The sequence below is a fragment of the Aspergillus bombycis genome, assembly GCF_001792695.1.
Source record: "Aspergillus bombycis strain NRRL26010 chromosome Unknown contig00051, whole genome shotgun sequence".
NCBI classification, from domain to species: Eukaryota; Fungi; Ascomycota; class Eurotiomycetes; order Eurotiales; family Aspergillaceae; genus Aspergillus; species Aspergillus bombycis.
Window position 1 is genome coordinate 169,919 of NW_019170053.1, and position 13,102 is coordinate 183,020.

The 13,102-nt window shown below is 47.9% G+C and overlaps 4 protein-coding genes across 4 annotated transcripts; 1 reads left to right on the forward strand and 3 right to left on the reverse strand.

Annotated features, from left to right (window-relative positions):
• Positions 1 to 375: 375 nt before the first annotated feature.
• ABOM_007391 (uncharacterized protein) lies at positions 376 to 2,939 on the reverse strand (the record flags this gene model as incomplete). The annotated part of the gene is made up of 6 exons (XM_022534520.1): positions 376 to 794; positions 856 to 1,549; positions 2,038 to 2,068; positions 2,129 to 2,195; positions 2,442 to 2,572; positions 2,653 to 2,939. 6 exons carry the CDS (start codon positions 2,937 to 2,939, stop codon positions 376 to 378), a joined length of 1,629 nt encoding a protein of 542 aa, XP_022388448.1.
• A 4,051-nt stretch (positions 2,940 to 6,990) lies between these two features.
• On the forward strand, positions 6,991 to 8,013 carry ABOM_007392 (DUF3632 domain-containing protein; the record flags this gene model as incomplete). Its single annotated transcript, XM_022534521.1, has 1 exon — positions 6,991 to 8,013. The coding sequence occupies one exon, from the start codon at positions 6,991 to 6,993 to the stop codon at positions 8,011 to 8,013; it is 1,023 nt and encodes a 340-aa protein (XP_022388445.1).
• Positions 8,014 to 9,329: 1,316 nt separating this feature from the next.
• On the reverse strand, positions 9,330 to 10,132 carry ABOM_007393 (uncharacterized protein; the record flags this gene model as incomplete). Its single annotated transcript, XM_022534522.1, has 2 exons — positions 9,330 to 9,567; positions 9,621 to 10,132. The coding sequence occupies 2 exons, from the start codon at positions 10,130 to 10,132 to the stop codon at positions 9,330 to 9,332; spliced, it is 750 nt and encodes a 249-aa protein (XP_022388446.1).
• Positions 10,133 to 10,516: 384 nt separating this feature from the next.
• Positions 10,517 to 11,448, reverse strand: ABOM_007394 (RTA1 like protein; the record flags this gene model as incomplete). Its single annotated transcript, XM_022534523.1, has 3 exons — positions 10,517 to 10,947; positions 11,018 to 11,266; positions 11,334 to 11,448. The coding sequence occupies 3 exons, from the start codon at positions 11,446 to 11,448 to the stop codon at positions 10,517 to 10,519; spliced, it is 795 nt and encodes a 264-aa protein (XP_022388443.1).
• Between the last annotated feature and the right edge of the window lie 1,654 nt (positions 11,449 to 13,102).

The window sequence follows — 13,102 nt, forward strand, 5'->3', positions numbered from 1 at the left end:
AACAAAGAGAAGACTTGGTGACTCATGAGCCCTGTAAAAGCAGAGCAGATGGATTACATCCCTGCTCTAACTGCCAGGTATATTCCAGGGATGTTAGGGCTGCTTCTTGGCAAGGCACGACTGAAAGGTGCTCCGCGCAAAAAGGATGATTACACCTTACCCTTGTATTAACTATATCCGTCACATTATAGACGAGTCTAACGACCGGGCCGCGTGGTGCTGCATCGCTGTAAGGCCAATTCAACAAGGGAGGAGGGAATGTATTGCTGATGATCAGCTGATGGTATCCTGCAACGGCAATCGTATCATGATATTTGTCGTTTATATAGCGATCATATCGACCATTATATTACTACATACACGAAGACATTCCTCTTACTCCGATTCAAATGAATACTTGAACATATCGTTACTGTCCAGCAACACGAAAGATTCATACCGAAGTCCCCTATCGGCCGGCAGCCGTACAACGTCGTGTGTGACATTCGCCGAGACTTCAGCCCATCCCTCCCACAGAGCTCTCCAGTAGCATGCCTCAGCAGCTGGGGTTAGGTATCGTTCTCGGAAGGTTTTGACACTATTATTAGCTATACGCTCTGCCTTGTCCGGCTTCTTCAAGAGTTCGTCTATGTGTTTCGGGAGATCGGAGAAGTCTCTCTCGACTTCCACGTAGTTCTGCTCCGGACCGGACGATACGAGGAGATAGTGGTGATGTTGGATATACTGCAGCTTATGAGCCACGACGACGGACCGACAGGCTTGTCGGTACTTAAGGGATGCTGAGTATGCGCGACCTGGATATCGACGATATCTGTCAGCCTTGTACAGCAAAGTTGAGTTGTGAAAGAAACGTACCTTCGACATGCCCGATAAACATGTAACGACAGTGATCCTCCATCGACAAGAAGTTGGTCTTCTTGCTCCAATCCAACTCCTTCACGTCACTCCAAGGCTTGCCCCGTGCAATATCCAAGAGCGCCCGGCGCAGCTTTGGTGCAAAGCTCAACTTACCCCGCCAGACCAGCTTCTGTTTTTTATCCGCAAATTTCAGATTGGACTCAGCGGTCATGATGCTCTGTACGACTTGTCCGTATGGGCCGATGTTACTCTTGGCCCAGGACCAGTACCCGAAATCGGGCATCAGAATGACCGACTCCTCGGATGCTTTCCTCGATAACACCCAGACTGGGTGGCCAACCGCGTCAACGTCATCCACGCGATCTTCGATCGAGAAGATAAACTCGATTGTGGGGTGCGAGGTACGATTCGAGGACGCGGAGAGCGCCCGATGAATAGATCCTAGAGTACCAAGGATTTTGCGCCTATGATCATCCCCTTTTGCTCTTGTCGCCACGACGTACAAGTCTCCGTTGGAGATGATGGCGCGGGCCATGCCATCTTCTAATGGTACTGTGCGCAGATCGTCTCTTGATATGCGCCCTCGCGACTTCCAAAACTCGACCCCTCGCTGGATGTCCTGGAAGAGACCGGGGAATGCTGCCTGGCACTGACTCTGGCTCAGGCCTAGGTTCTGGTCGTCTCGTCCGTACTGGAAACTCCAAGTTGCAAGGTGTTCTGGTTCCGATGGTGGTGGCGAGGCGAGACAGGTGAGGCAGTCGGCGCATTGAAATGAAGTGGATGATTGGCAGGTGCAGTGGCCTGCTGGAATAAGTTGTGTGAGGAGCGGAGGGATGTTATCACGGTCTGAGTTCATCCCAAACCATATCAAGTAGATGAAAACACCGCAAGCGCCGATGGTGACTGCAAATATCATCCGCCGAAGGGAACACCAGCTATTCCATGATCTGTGCATGGTGAGAGTGCTGAAAATGGCGAGCATGGTAGGTGGGATACCTGGGGGAAGGTAAGGAGAACACCGAACCTCCCCCAGGCAGAAGAACACTGAGCCAGCGGCCCATAGATTGTCTCAGCTTACATGGGGAGTGACTAGGGACAACAGGTAAGGATCCCTGAACGGGTCACCCAGTCCACACAGTTAGACCCAGCTAGATGACCCACAGGATCATAGCTTCTAACCGCCTGAACTAACTGGATCAGAAATTTATGACTAGCCGTCATTTAGTGCCTAATCTAAGAACCACTACTGTTACTAGCTAAGACAGCCTACATGTGATGTAACCCTGGAAGCTTCTTATCCCAGTTAGCGGGATTGGCCTCAAAAAGTGAAGCCGCAGCTAAGCCATGTCCACCATGAGAATTCTAGTACGGTTCGGTACATTTGAGAAAGCTTTAACCCCAGACTTCTTTGTTCCAGTCCTTAAGGAACAATCGTACACCATCTCAACTAAATTCTGAAAACTTAAAGCCAAAACGGCAACCCTGTGGCCCTAAATAGATGGGCATGTGGTATGCACCTCCCATCCAGTCAACATGGCGCAGCCCCATTTAGCAACCCATCACCCGGTCAATCTTGATCATACAGCCGTTGGCGATTTGCTTGCGTCCGCAATGGCTGCAATGTCCTCGGTTGCGAATTTCATTGTAGGCGTCCATCAAATCCTGCCCCGTCACTTCACAGTGGTTGCCGCTGACAAAAAGACCGCAAGTTCCACTGCAAGTTCCAGTATCAGCAGCACTTTGTCGAGTTAGTAGAAAGTCAAACCATCCATTCTCAATAAAGTGTAGACATACTCGAGGTAAGTGCTGTAGGTGTTGCTGGGAATAACCTTGCGATAAGCATCGTCACAGCTAGAACCGAGTCTTTCGCAAAAGGCAGAGCCCTTGCAGTCGACATCCCCTTCAGCCAACTCCATCAAAACGTTGCCGGTCTCCGCAGAGGGTTCTGTTTCAACCATGACGGATTTATCGCCATTGAAAACGGGGAACTTTTCACCCCTAGCAACGATTGGGCCGGGGACTGCTGCCGCAATGGTCGCCAGGACACTGACGGCATAAACAGCGTGGTGTATAAGCTGCATTGTGCTGGTTTGGGTAAAGGGTTCTAGGTCAGAGAAAGACAGGAAGGTGGTATGGATTCTGGATGGTAGTAGGTAAAGTTCTTGAGTGCATTGGAAGTAGAGAAGTTGTCAAGAGGCAGTGAGTATCGACCCTTTTATATCCTTCTGGTCACGGAGATTCCGGTCATGTTGCCCACTCGACCAGTTCTAGAGTTTGAATTCCCAACAACTATCCAGTTTCCAATGGACTCCGCTCGTGGATCGTCGCCCTTGGGCTCGAGAGTTGGGATATCGGCAGCCAGCCTCTATGGAGTAATCGTTACATCGCCTCGATGGACAGGCGTGCAGCACGGATATTAAGCGCTGGTGAACAGACGATTGACCGACACGTCCCAATCAGATTGCTGCTCAGAGTATTCAGTTGGTTACGGATCCTGTCAGTGTCCTTAAGTGGCAATCGCTCCATGACAATCTGGAAGTTGAGCCTGAAAAGGGGGCAGATAGCGCGTGCCGCAGTTAATCCTATATGTCAAATCTATCTCAATCAAGTACTGATCCTAGCACAAAGGGCCCTTGCCAGGAGATAGCCCACGACACAGCGCTGGCTATGCGGAGAGATGGGACAGAAGTCGTGGTCATCTTTGCATATCATTAACTGGATTGGTGCCATATCCTGGTGATAATGTTTACTTGGTAAGCGACTACGATGGCAGGGTTCGGAGCAGGCTCAGCAAGGGCGAGTTTTTACCTAACACCAGTCAGAGCAGTGACATATGTTTCAGCCATCCAGCATACTTTACGAGTAGCTCTTCAATATCATATCTGGTCAAGGATGGGCACACAATTGTAGATTCGGTGTTACTATGTTCTGTGAAGTCCAATGTCCATGTCAATGCACCTGATAAGCACAAAATATCAAAAAAGCCATGACCCTTCGGTCTCAGTTCAAGTAGTTTTATAGAGTCAACAACTCTATAGAAAATATATAGCTTTTTCCTAATCGATCTAGTATTCCTTAGCACCCTCTCGCCACTGTATTACTAGCTCAAAACTGTAGCCCGAAGCTACGCCGCTGACTCGCCTAAGAAGCTTCATTGACTGACGCTGTGAAGGTGGACAACTCTAGGTACTTTTACGCTATATCCCATGCTTGGTCTGCGGTGCTTGTGGTTGCCCTGTGTTGGAACATACGAACGCCCTGCGCCGCGAGGTTACAGGTGAGCTGACCACTACAAATGCCAAGGGTGACTTTACAACCCAATACTATATCACGAAAAGATATCTACTGGTATGGTAAACAAGGAAGTGCAATTTCGGATCAATGTACTCCAGCTTAATTGTTGTCCTAGGGGGTCAGGTTCGTACGAGCATGGGCTACAAGCGGAGGTCACCCTGGCCAATTTTATTGGTCGGGTGAGCTATGTATGTACTAGTACTAACTAGTAGTAGTACTCCTGCGCCGCCGGCCCTCGGGGTTCAGCCTCGTTTAGTCATCATCCGGTGAGATAGTTCGGGCCGTCCCGGCCCCCCAATAGAGACAAGTCTTGAAGCTCAGAGGTCAGAGAGTTTTTGGGTGTTCATTGTTGATCTCTCTTACTAGTACGTAGTGTGTGGGGGGGTTAATCAAACCATCATACAAAAACACTCAGGCGCTAGGCCTAATCAGGAAGGTCACATGAACTTAAAGCATCCTTGCCCTGTTCCTATGGATCGGAATCCCTGCTGAACGGCGATCAATGACCACAGTGCTTGGGGGGATTTGAAAAAACCTCGTTGCCGCCGGGCTCCTAGCGCAGGTCATGGTCCTCCTACATTAATTGATGTTTGTTGTGATTCAGGGGAAGAAGGGCAGAATGAGGCTGTCTGTATCAGCCAGACGTACGTAGCCTACTGAGGACCGGATGCCATTCGATTGATACTCAATTATCTATGGACGACTCTATCGCAACCGCTTATCGTATCATACCAATAATATCAATAATTAACGGGCCAAGCCTCCAGGGTTTGGTTTGGTTTGATTACTATTTTAACGTCACTCGGCGGATCACGCGGCAACGTGATCCGCGGCCTCCCTAGGGGCAACTGGACGTGCTACCTAAACAGAAATCTCACTAAGAGCTAGCGAAATATATGCTCGAAGCAACGAATCTCAAAAATTTATGTTGGAAAAGGGTGGAAGAAGTGCCTGGCGCTACCCTGGCCTGGTCTTCTGGAGGTAGGAACCTGCTTCGGCTACCTATAGATGAAAGGGGTTATCGTTCGCCTTTATCCAGGTCAAAGCCACTAGGATCACGTGGTCTCATATAGTTTCGTATCAATATTGTATCGCGTTCAGAAGCGAAGCAAGAATACTTTCATGGACAAGGATGGATGCCTTCGGGGCCCTCGGCCCGGAATGGAAATTGGACAGGAAACACACCCCTTACGAAAGATCAATGCCAAGGGTCGAGAGTCAGAAGTACTGTATGGATCGAGCATTAGCCATAGATGAGCATACGATCATCATGAAGCCGTGGCTACTCCACTTTTCTAAAGACATTCTTGTTGTTATACATGAGCTTGACGTAAGTCGAGCCTGTGCCGCAATACCCTCGGGACAACGCTAATGTACGAGCGTATATTTCTCGCTTAGTGCGGGCGATGATCTCCCACGATTCGGTGTGTGTCCGCCAGTAAGATGCCAATAGGGGATATCCACTGAGGCCATGCATTATCGGTATTGATACCCTTCTCTGTTGTACGCCTCGGGGAAACGGAGCCCGCGGCTAGTCCACTGCGGAGTTGGCCTCGTGGCTGTATACCAACAACCAGCTAACAATATAGCCTCAAGCCAGTGGTTGATGCGGCATATTCCTTCTTTGGAGAGACGCTTGGCATGTTGGAATGGCCTAAATGTTCCCGTGTACCTTACTATTGTTGCGAGTTTGCCCAGGTACTCAGCCTCCAACGACTCATAGACCTCCGACCGTGGTCCTGTCTGAGAGCTCCCACCATGGATTGAAATCGATCTATATAAGACGACTACAGACCCGAGATACTGGAGGTTAGATGAAAACACAAATCCCTTTTCCAAAACACCAGTCCTGCTTCTCAAGTAACACAAGGTGCACGCTATCATCATGAAAGCTTTTGCCCTTACATCTTTTGGACTTGCGCTCTCTGCTGCTCTGGGGGTATTAGCTAACCCAGCGAGCCCTGGATCTCCTACATCCAATGACTTGTATGTCAGAAACGAAAACAATCACCAGGTTCAGTACCCAGGAGTAAGTCTGTAAGGCTCGTTGAGATATGAGACAAAGGGTCTGATCTTTTTAAACTAGAAGTGCAATCCGAAAACCAATCAATGCCATTATGAGTCACAAAGTGGGCTGAACGCTATCTGTCGTTGCGACTTCAAAATAGTAACTTGCCCTGGACCCCATTACTCCAGGAGTATACTAACTTCTACTCACAGTGTACCGACACAATTGAGAGCAAAGAATGCTACTATGATTCTTACACTAGAAAGTGCGTCTGTCAGGATGTGGTTAACTGAGGCGGGTAGTTCTGCTGCTGCTATTGGGTTGATTGAGAAGTAATCTCTATGTAGAGGGACACATACGAGTTTGCTGCGTTTCAGTATATGTTGTCCTGCTTTCTATGCTATACCAGAATTGAGCAAGGAATATTATCTCGAACCCTGCTCCCTATAATGCGTCTCATTGTATTTCACCTCTGGTATGGTGCAATACAGCACTAGATAGAGTGTAGTCTCACCAGTATTCCACTCCGGTATCGAGTCATGGACACATCATCTGCTGATCTTCTACTAGTCACTGTGGATCTCCTACCCTGAACAGGTGGCGTGCCACCAATAGTAGACGGGTCTGATTTGGAGGCAAACAAATGTTGCTGCCTGCCGTAAAGACGGCATCCCCTTACCATTCTATATCTATCTCTCAGCCTGCTCTTTTTATAGATAATATATCCGTTGAAGTCTATCTCGCCTACACTCGCCTCATTTCCTGAAGTTCACCCTCGTGACCCTCCGCAGCAATCGGCACTGCCAACACATTTACGTTCCTGAACCAGGATGCACGACTTACTAAGAGATTCACCACGCTCTCCGCCGCGGGATGTACCTTCCGGCTTCGCTGCATGCGCCTCAGTGGATCAGGCAGACCTGGAGGAGGCTGCTCGAGCAGGGAATTTCGACCTCCTCCGATCTGTAGCACATAACAGAGCATGGATTATGGGCCAAAGCTATTGCCGGAGCCGGGTATCCATTGACTCCAACGAGCCGTATCTGCATTCTCTCTGGTACGTTTATTACCAATGCGCCAGACATGTCTCCCACGACAGCTTTGAGCAAGACAGATGGATCCTCGACATCCTCCGGACACGAGGACGCGGGCCTCTAACGCGGCCCGCACCGGGCGCTGGCATCGATATTGCTAGAACCCCCGATGGTACCGTCTGGAACGACCTGCCCTTCCTCGTGACGGACATGACAGAGTTGTGGGTCAAGGACTGCGCGACCATGGGCTCAAAGCAGCGTCTCAATGCTGCGTCCTTCCTTGCGAAGCTTGCGTCTACGCGTATTGCGAACGATCGGATTTGTCAGATTGCTCTGGCCCTTTTTCGTAATACGTTCGAGTCCGAGCGTCCCCTTGGCAGCTCTAATGAGCCGGATGATGAAGACCATCGCCGGACAATCCATCTAGTTACTATTGCTTCGTTACTCCCATCTGTATGTGCCTGGATCCGAGAAGCCGGGCATAATATCTTACTCTTATCCGATGTCTCATGGAATGATTGCTCTAACAGTACCATTGGGAGATGTGGCTTCACCTTTACCCAGTCGGAACTAGGTCAACGAGCACCTGGTGGATTTAGTCCCTGGAGATGGTTATACTGGCTTAAGCGGTTACATCAGATTGCCGAGGAAGCCTCAAAAGCAGATGAAAAGCTTCTTGCAGAGCAGGCCGCGAAGGCAATTGACATTATGTTAAGTGACGTCAAGCAGAGGAACTCTCAGATTCTCAGGGTGTTTGAGGCAGCGGGCGATGCTGTGACCCAGGATCCAGATTTCATGGGTTTGAAGAAGGAGTGGTAGATACAGCACAACCAGACTTCACGTGAGATCCTATGTCCAAGGACTACTGTGTTCTTCTTGTTTCTTTCTATGTCAGTCATATTGTGAGTTGCTGTTCTTGTGTAGCATGTCTCTACACCCTAGTACACGACTATTAGACAAGGAAAAATTGACTAACTCACGCTCCAGGACATGTACTGACTCCACATACAGCCATATGAATCTTAACTAGTTCCTTCTTTAGTGTGTATAGACTCATGGTTGGTGGTTCTGAGATTAAATGTATACATAGTAGCCCAAGGCAAGTAGTTACTTGAGATTTGAGGCCGGGTTGTAAACCAAGTATAGTAGATAGAGTGGTATGACCTAACTGCTGTAACCTGGCTATAATCTAATGTAGAAACCTGAAAGCTTGACCGGGAGACCCACAGCTGCGAAAACCCAACCAACGTCTTCGAGTTCAAGATATGGATCTTCGGTGGCAAAAACCAAAAAGAACTGACCGACGCAGGGATCGAACCTGCAATCTCTTGATTCGTAGTCAAGCGCCTTGCCATTGGGCCAGCCGGCCGATTGTTGAGTTGAGACTGTACTAAAGTATCCCTTAAGCCAAGACTCTAATGTCAAGGCCATCTCACCAGGATGTACAAACACACTAGTATTAATTCTTGACGAAATACTACAAGAGGCAAAGAGAAACATGGCGACGTGTACAAGAAGCTCTGAATATTTACTTCTTTGATGCGTTTGGTAGAATTCGGCCTGCGCCAAATCATCTAGCCCACCGACTTCCTTGCACTAGATTACTATATATATCTTATATATCTCACCCCGGTACTAGAACACTGAACATTACCTTTCGCTGCGCTCAAATCTGCGTAACCTTTTATTACTGCAAAATTATATACACCTAATCATGATCGTATGAAATGACTATTCCAGGCTTAACCCCTTCTTCAACTCCTCCCTAAACCAGCTTGTCGCCTCTTGTCAATTTCAGCTCAATATCTCGTATCCAAAAAATCGATCGAGTAAATTCCGGACACTGTGTGGATTACAAAATGCCCGAGAGGAGTTTAGATACAACAACCCTAGAATGTAATTACAAATATCTCTAGTTCCCATAGTGATTTGTGCTCCTCACACAGCTCGGGGTTGGTCGCCAGCTTGCCCAGCACTCCTGTGGCAGTTTACCAAAGGAGCTAACTGCAAACCTACCCTTTGAACCACCGTGCAAGATGTGAGCTAATGCCTGTGCCAGGTTAAATAGATATACACAAACATATAGTAATGTAGGGGATTATCGGGAAGTACTCATTTCACAGATCAACAGTTGCCTAGCCTTCCAGCTCGTAGATGCGGAAACGGTCGATGGGGGGATCAAACACTAGTGCAGCATATTTCGTCAAGGCCGACCCTAAGTTCCCCTTGAATCCATAGTCTCCTTGTGTTTCGCCGACACTATGTAGTGTAGGGTGTTCAGTCGAGGGTGGGTCAAGATCGTCGTCTGTGTCAAGGCTCCCTTGGACTATGACACCGGTGCCTACGACCGCACGGATTCTCAGTACAACCAAACTATCGAGGACTTGTGAGCATATTCTCGGTAGGAGGTTCGAGAAGAGACAAACAAAATTGCACTCCCCATAGCGTTGCCAAGTGTCGCTTTGCTTCGCTCCAACTCCGCCCCCAAAGCAAGGATTTCCTTCCGCTTGAAATACCACATCATATTTCTACGGCTGAATCTTCGTCGTTGGATTGGCAATGTCCCATCAGTCGCATCAGATATCCCCACATCCTGAGATGAGGAACTGTCAACGCGGAGATGTGGCAGGAGTTTCTCCAGTATCGCTTCACAGGCTATGGAGCAATTTTCAATCGGGATCTTGAGCGTCTCTAACGCTGTCATAATCTCCGCATCTCTGCTCACGACAGTTGCTACTGTGTCACTGCGAAGGGAGCTTTCAAGATTGGAAATCGTCATGTAGAATGCATGGGCATCTCGGCTGATTGTGAGAATCTCCTGGGGTGCATTCTGAACGACTGAGCAGAAGTTGTAAAGCTCCAGGGCGGTCTTACAAGCGCTCTGTGTCAGTTGCAAAATAGCTGCAGCTGTACCAATCACCGATGCAGGATCAGCCATCCTCGGGCTCTAATTAATGAGTATCCCTCAGATTTGTAGGGGCTACCCCAGAAGGATCAAATGGTTGCTGAAAGGAACAAAAGCAACTCATATATTAGCCTTGTTCTTCAGCCTCGTCTCCCACGTGATGGCTCCCCTGCGCCACCTTCCCAAATCATAATTTAATTCCTAACCACCTTTTTAAGATCGGCAATGGAGAAAAGCCACTCCAAAAACGAAATAAGATAATTATCTCTTGCCTGGGTGCTTAGTCTAACGGGTAGAAGGTTTATCAGAAAAACGATCAGCTAAGAGAAGAATCATGCTTCTATGTTTTCATATACAAAACTTCAACTATTGAAAGTGATGGACCCCGTCTCTTCTGAAATATATGCAAGACCACAGTCACGGCATTACACTATATGTGTCTTTTAGTTCATAATTCACTTCATCGGCCAGGAGCCGCCCGATTTCACTAGGGTGACAGATGTTGAAGATCACCATGGCGATAAATATTAGCACCGCATCGAAGACATAGAGGAAAACTTCGTGATGCAGGAGATATCCATTATTCCCCTGCAGATACTCAACCAAGCGAAATACAGACCGGATCATGATCAGCATACTTGACGCGTATAGCGCATTCATATGCTTCCTCCAGGGGATTTCGGCGGAGTGGCAACGCGGAATAGGATATTTCTTTAATTTCATATCGAACGAGCCTGCCGTGACGATGAAAAAGCCAAAGAAAAATATTTGGATGAAAAGCCCGATGACGATGATTTTCTCTCCTAGCTTCATGCTGTCAAGACTCCCGCCACTTTGGATACCACCGCCTAAAAATTGAAGGGATAATTAGCAGTATTCTGGCGGTTATCAGTGCCTGTGGTTTGTCTCGGTACTAACCAGAGCCCTGTAGGAGGAAAGAGAGTACGTCGCCCGTCACGAAGACTTTTGTTAACCATTTCTTTCTCATGATTGCGTGCGACTCCGCCCGTAGAACTAGGATTATTCGTCCGAGGAACATGTATATCGAAGCGGCGAGCAATGCTGGAGCGAGGAGCAGGAACAAGGTTTGGATGAGATATGGTCCCAAGGTCCAATTCGGGGATTCCCGACTGGACATCGCGCGCCCGATATATCCGAGTACCTCGACTGCACAAGTCAGCATTGCTTGCTCATGAAAGCGTTTGAAATTTTCGATGAGAGAAGTCTCACTAACATATGCCGCCAATCACAAAAGGGAGAAAGAACCAAGTTCGGGTTCTGACCATCTGGTAGATATGAAAGAGTGTTGTGCCTGCAAAAAGAACGATGAAGACAACGGCACCCGCCATGCTCGGATCATAGTGATAAAAGGAGAATGAGATTGCATCCCCTGTTGGGTTGCTGTCTGTACGACGTGTAATCATGTTTATCTTCTGCTGCCAGAATATCCTTCGATGCAACAGGGCAGTATGAGGTGGTCATGAGAGAACAAGGTCCGCACAGTTGAAGACAATGCTCTTAAATCGAATATCAAAGTGACGCTGCAGAATTTAAGGAATGAACAAAACTAGGCAGAAGAGAATCCATGATGAAGGATACTGTAGCATAGCCAATAATCATCGGCCCAGAAGCTGAAGACTTCCATACTTCGAATAGTCACCCTTGGCGGCAACAGACATTAAGTAAAAAGGGCTATGTATGAGCCATGTGGAGCCGTTTCAGATTATATTCTCCTAGATCCGTTGTTGAAATAGCACTTTCATAAGTTATTCGGTTTCTCTGTGCTATTTCTTCGTCGGATTCGTTTTCGTTCTCGCGTTCGGGAAAGCCGCACGGTAGTTAAATCTTAGTCGACCCACAGGCGATGAAATGGAGTAGGCTCTAGCTGAGAGATCAGGGCTAAAAAAATATTTTACTCATTTGCCTCGTGTTTGTCTCGCTTTCGTACTCGCTCCAGGATCATAGTAGTGTGAGTCCAGTAGAGTGGAAAGCCCGACTCCTGCTTGACCTAGACACCAATCGAACTAGTATATCCAACGCAGGGTATTTCTATATTTAGATGCGTGTCGTTAACCCGGACGATCATTTCCATTATCTCGGTCTAAGAGCAATATAAGAAGCCGTCTAGACAATTCCAATTCATGTACATTTGAAATGTTGGCTCACTGAACAACTTCCCGGTGCTTGTGGCCCGGCACCCGCATGATGTTTTTGTGTACGTACATCCACAACTCGGGAAAATACTGCATTACTTATAACTCACAAGGAAGATCGCTTCTTGAGTCATGACCTGATATTAAACTCTTTCATTAGCTACTCTGGTTATGTGTAAAGGACGATTTCTGACTTAAATGAATCCAAGGCCTACCCATAGAGTACCCCATTGTGGTATCTCTCGATCCTACGCAATCGACCGGCAGGCAGTCTAGACCCACGAGATATAGTTACCGACTTGCTTAAGCTTTCCCGACTTCGCCTTGCGAGATCCCGAGGTTTGTAAATCAAAGGTAAATTTTGGCTAGGTTCCGTCCGATTTGTCGCCGGCATCTTCTCGGGTACAGAGAGTTCTGCGATCAAGTTATGACCGATATGTATCGTGGAATGTCCGAATAAAAAGTTGATATGACTATGCCAACGGTCTAGATCGGATCTCTCAAACTCTTGAGTTGAAAAACAATGTCTAGACCGTCGGCGGTCCACATTTAAAGCTTTTCCATGGCCAGAATATTCTCACCCCAACGGAATGATCGACCCTGCAGCACCAGCACATACTGCAAAACGAACAATTTATGAACAACAAGAAGGTGTTGAGACGCTCTTTAGGAATATTACTCACTGATACTCAAGTTGGTGTGATAGCGTCCGCAGGTCCTATAAAATTGAAAACTTGGATGTTCCTATGGACCCACATACTGCCTGTTTGCGTCATAGACTGTCCTCCCAATGCGTCAACGTCCAGGGAGTTCCACACCAGCTGTCCACTCCGACAAGGCTGCTAGTGGT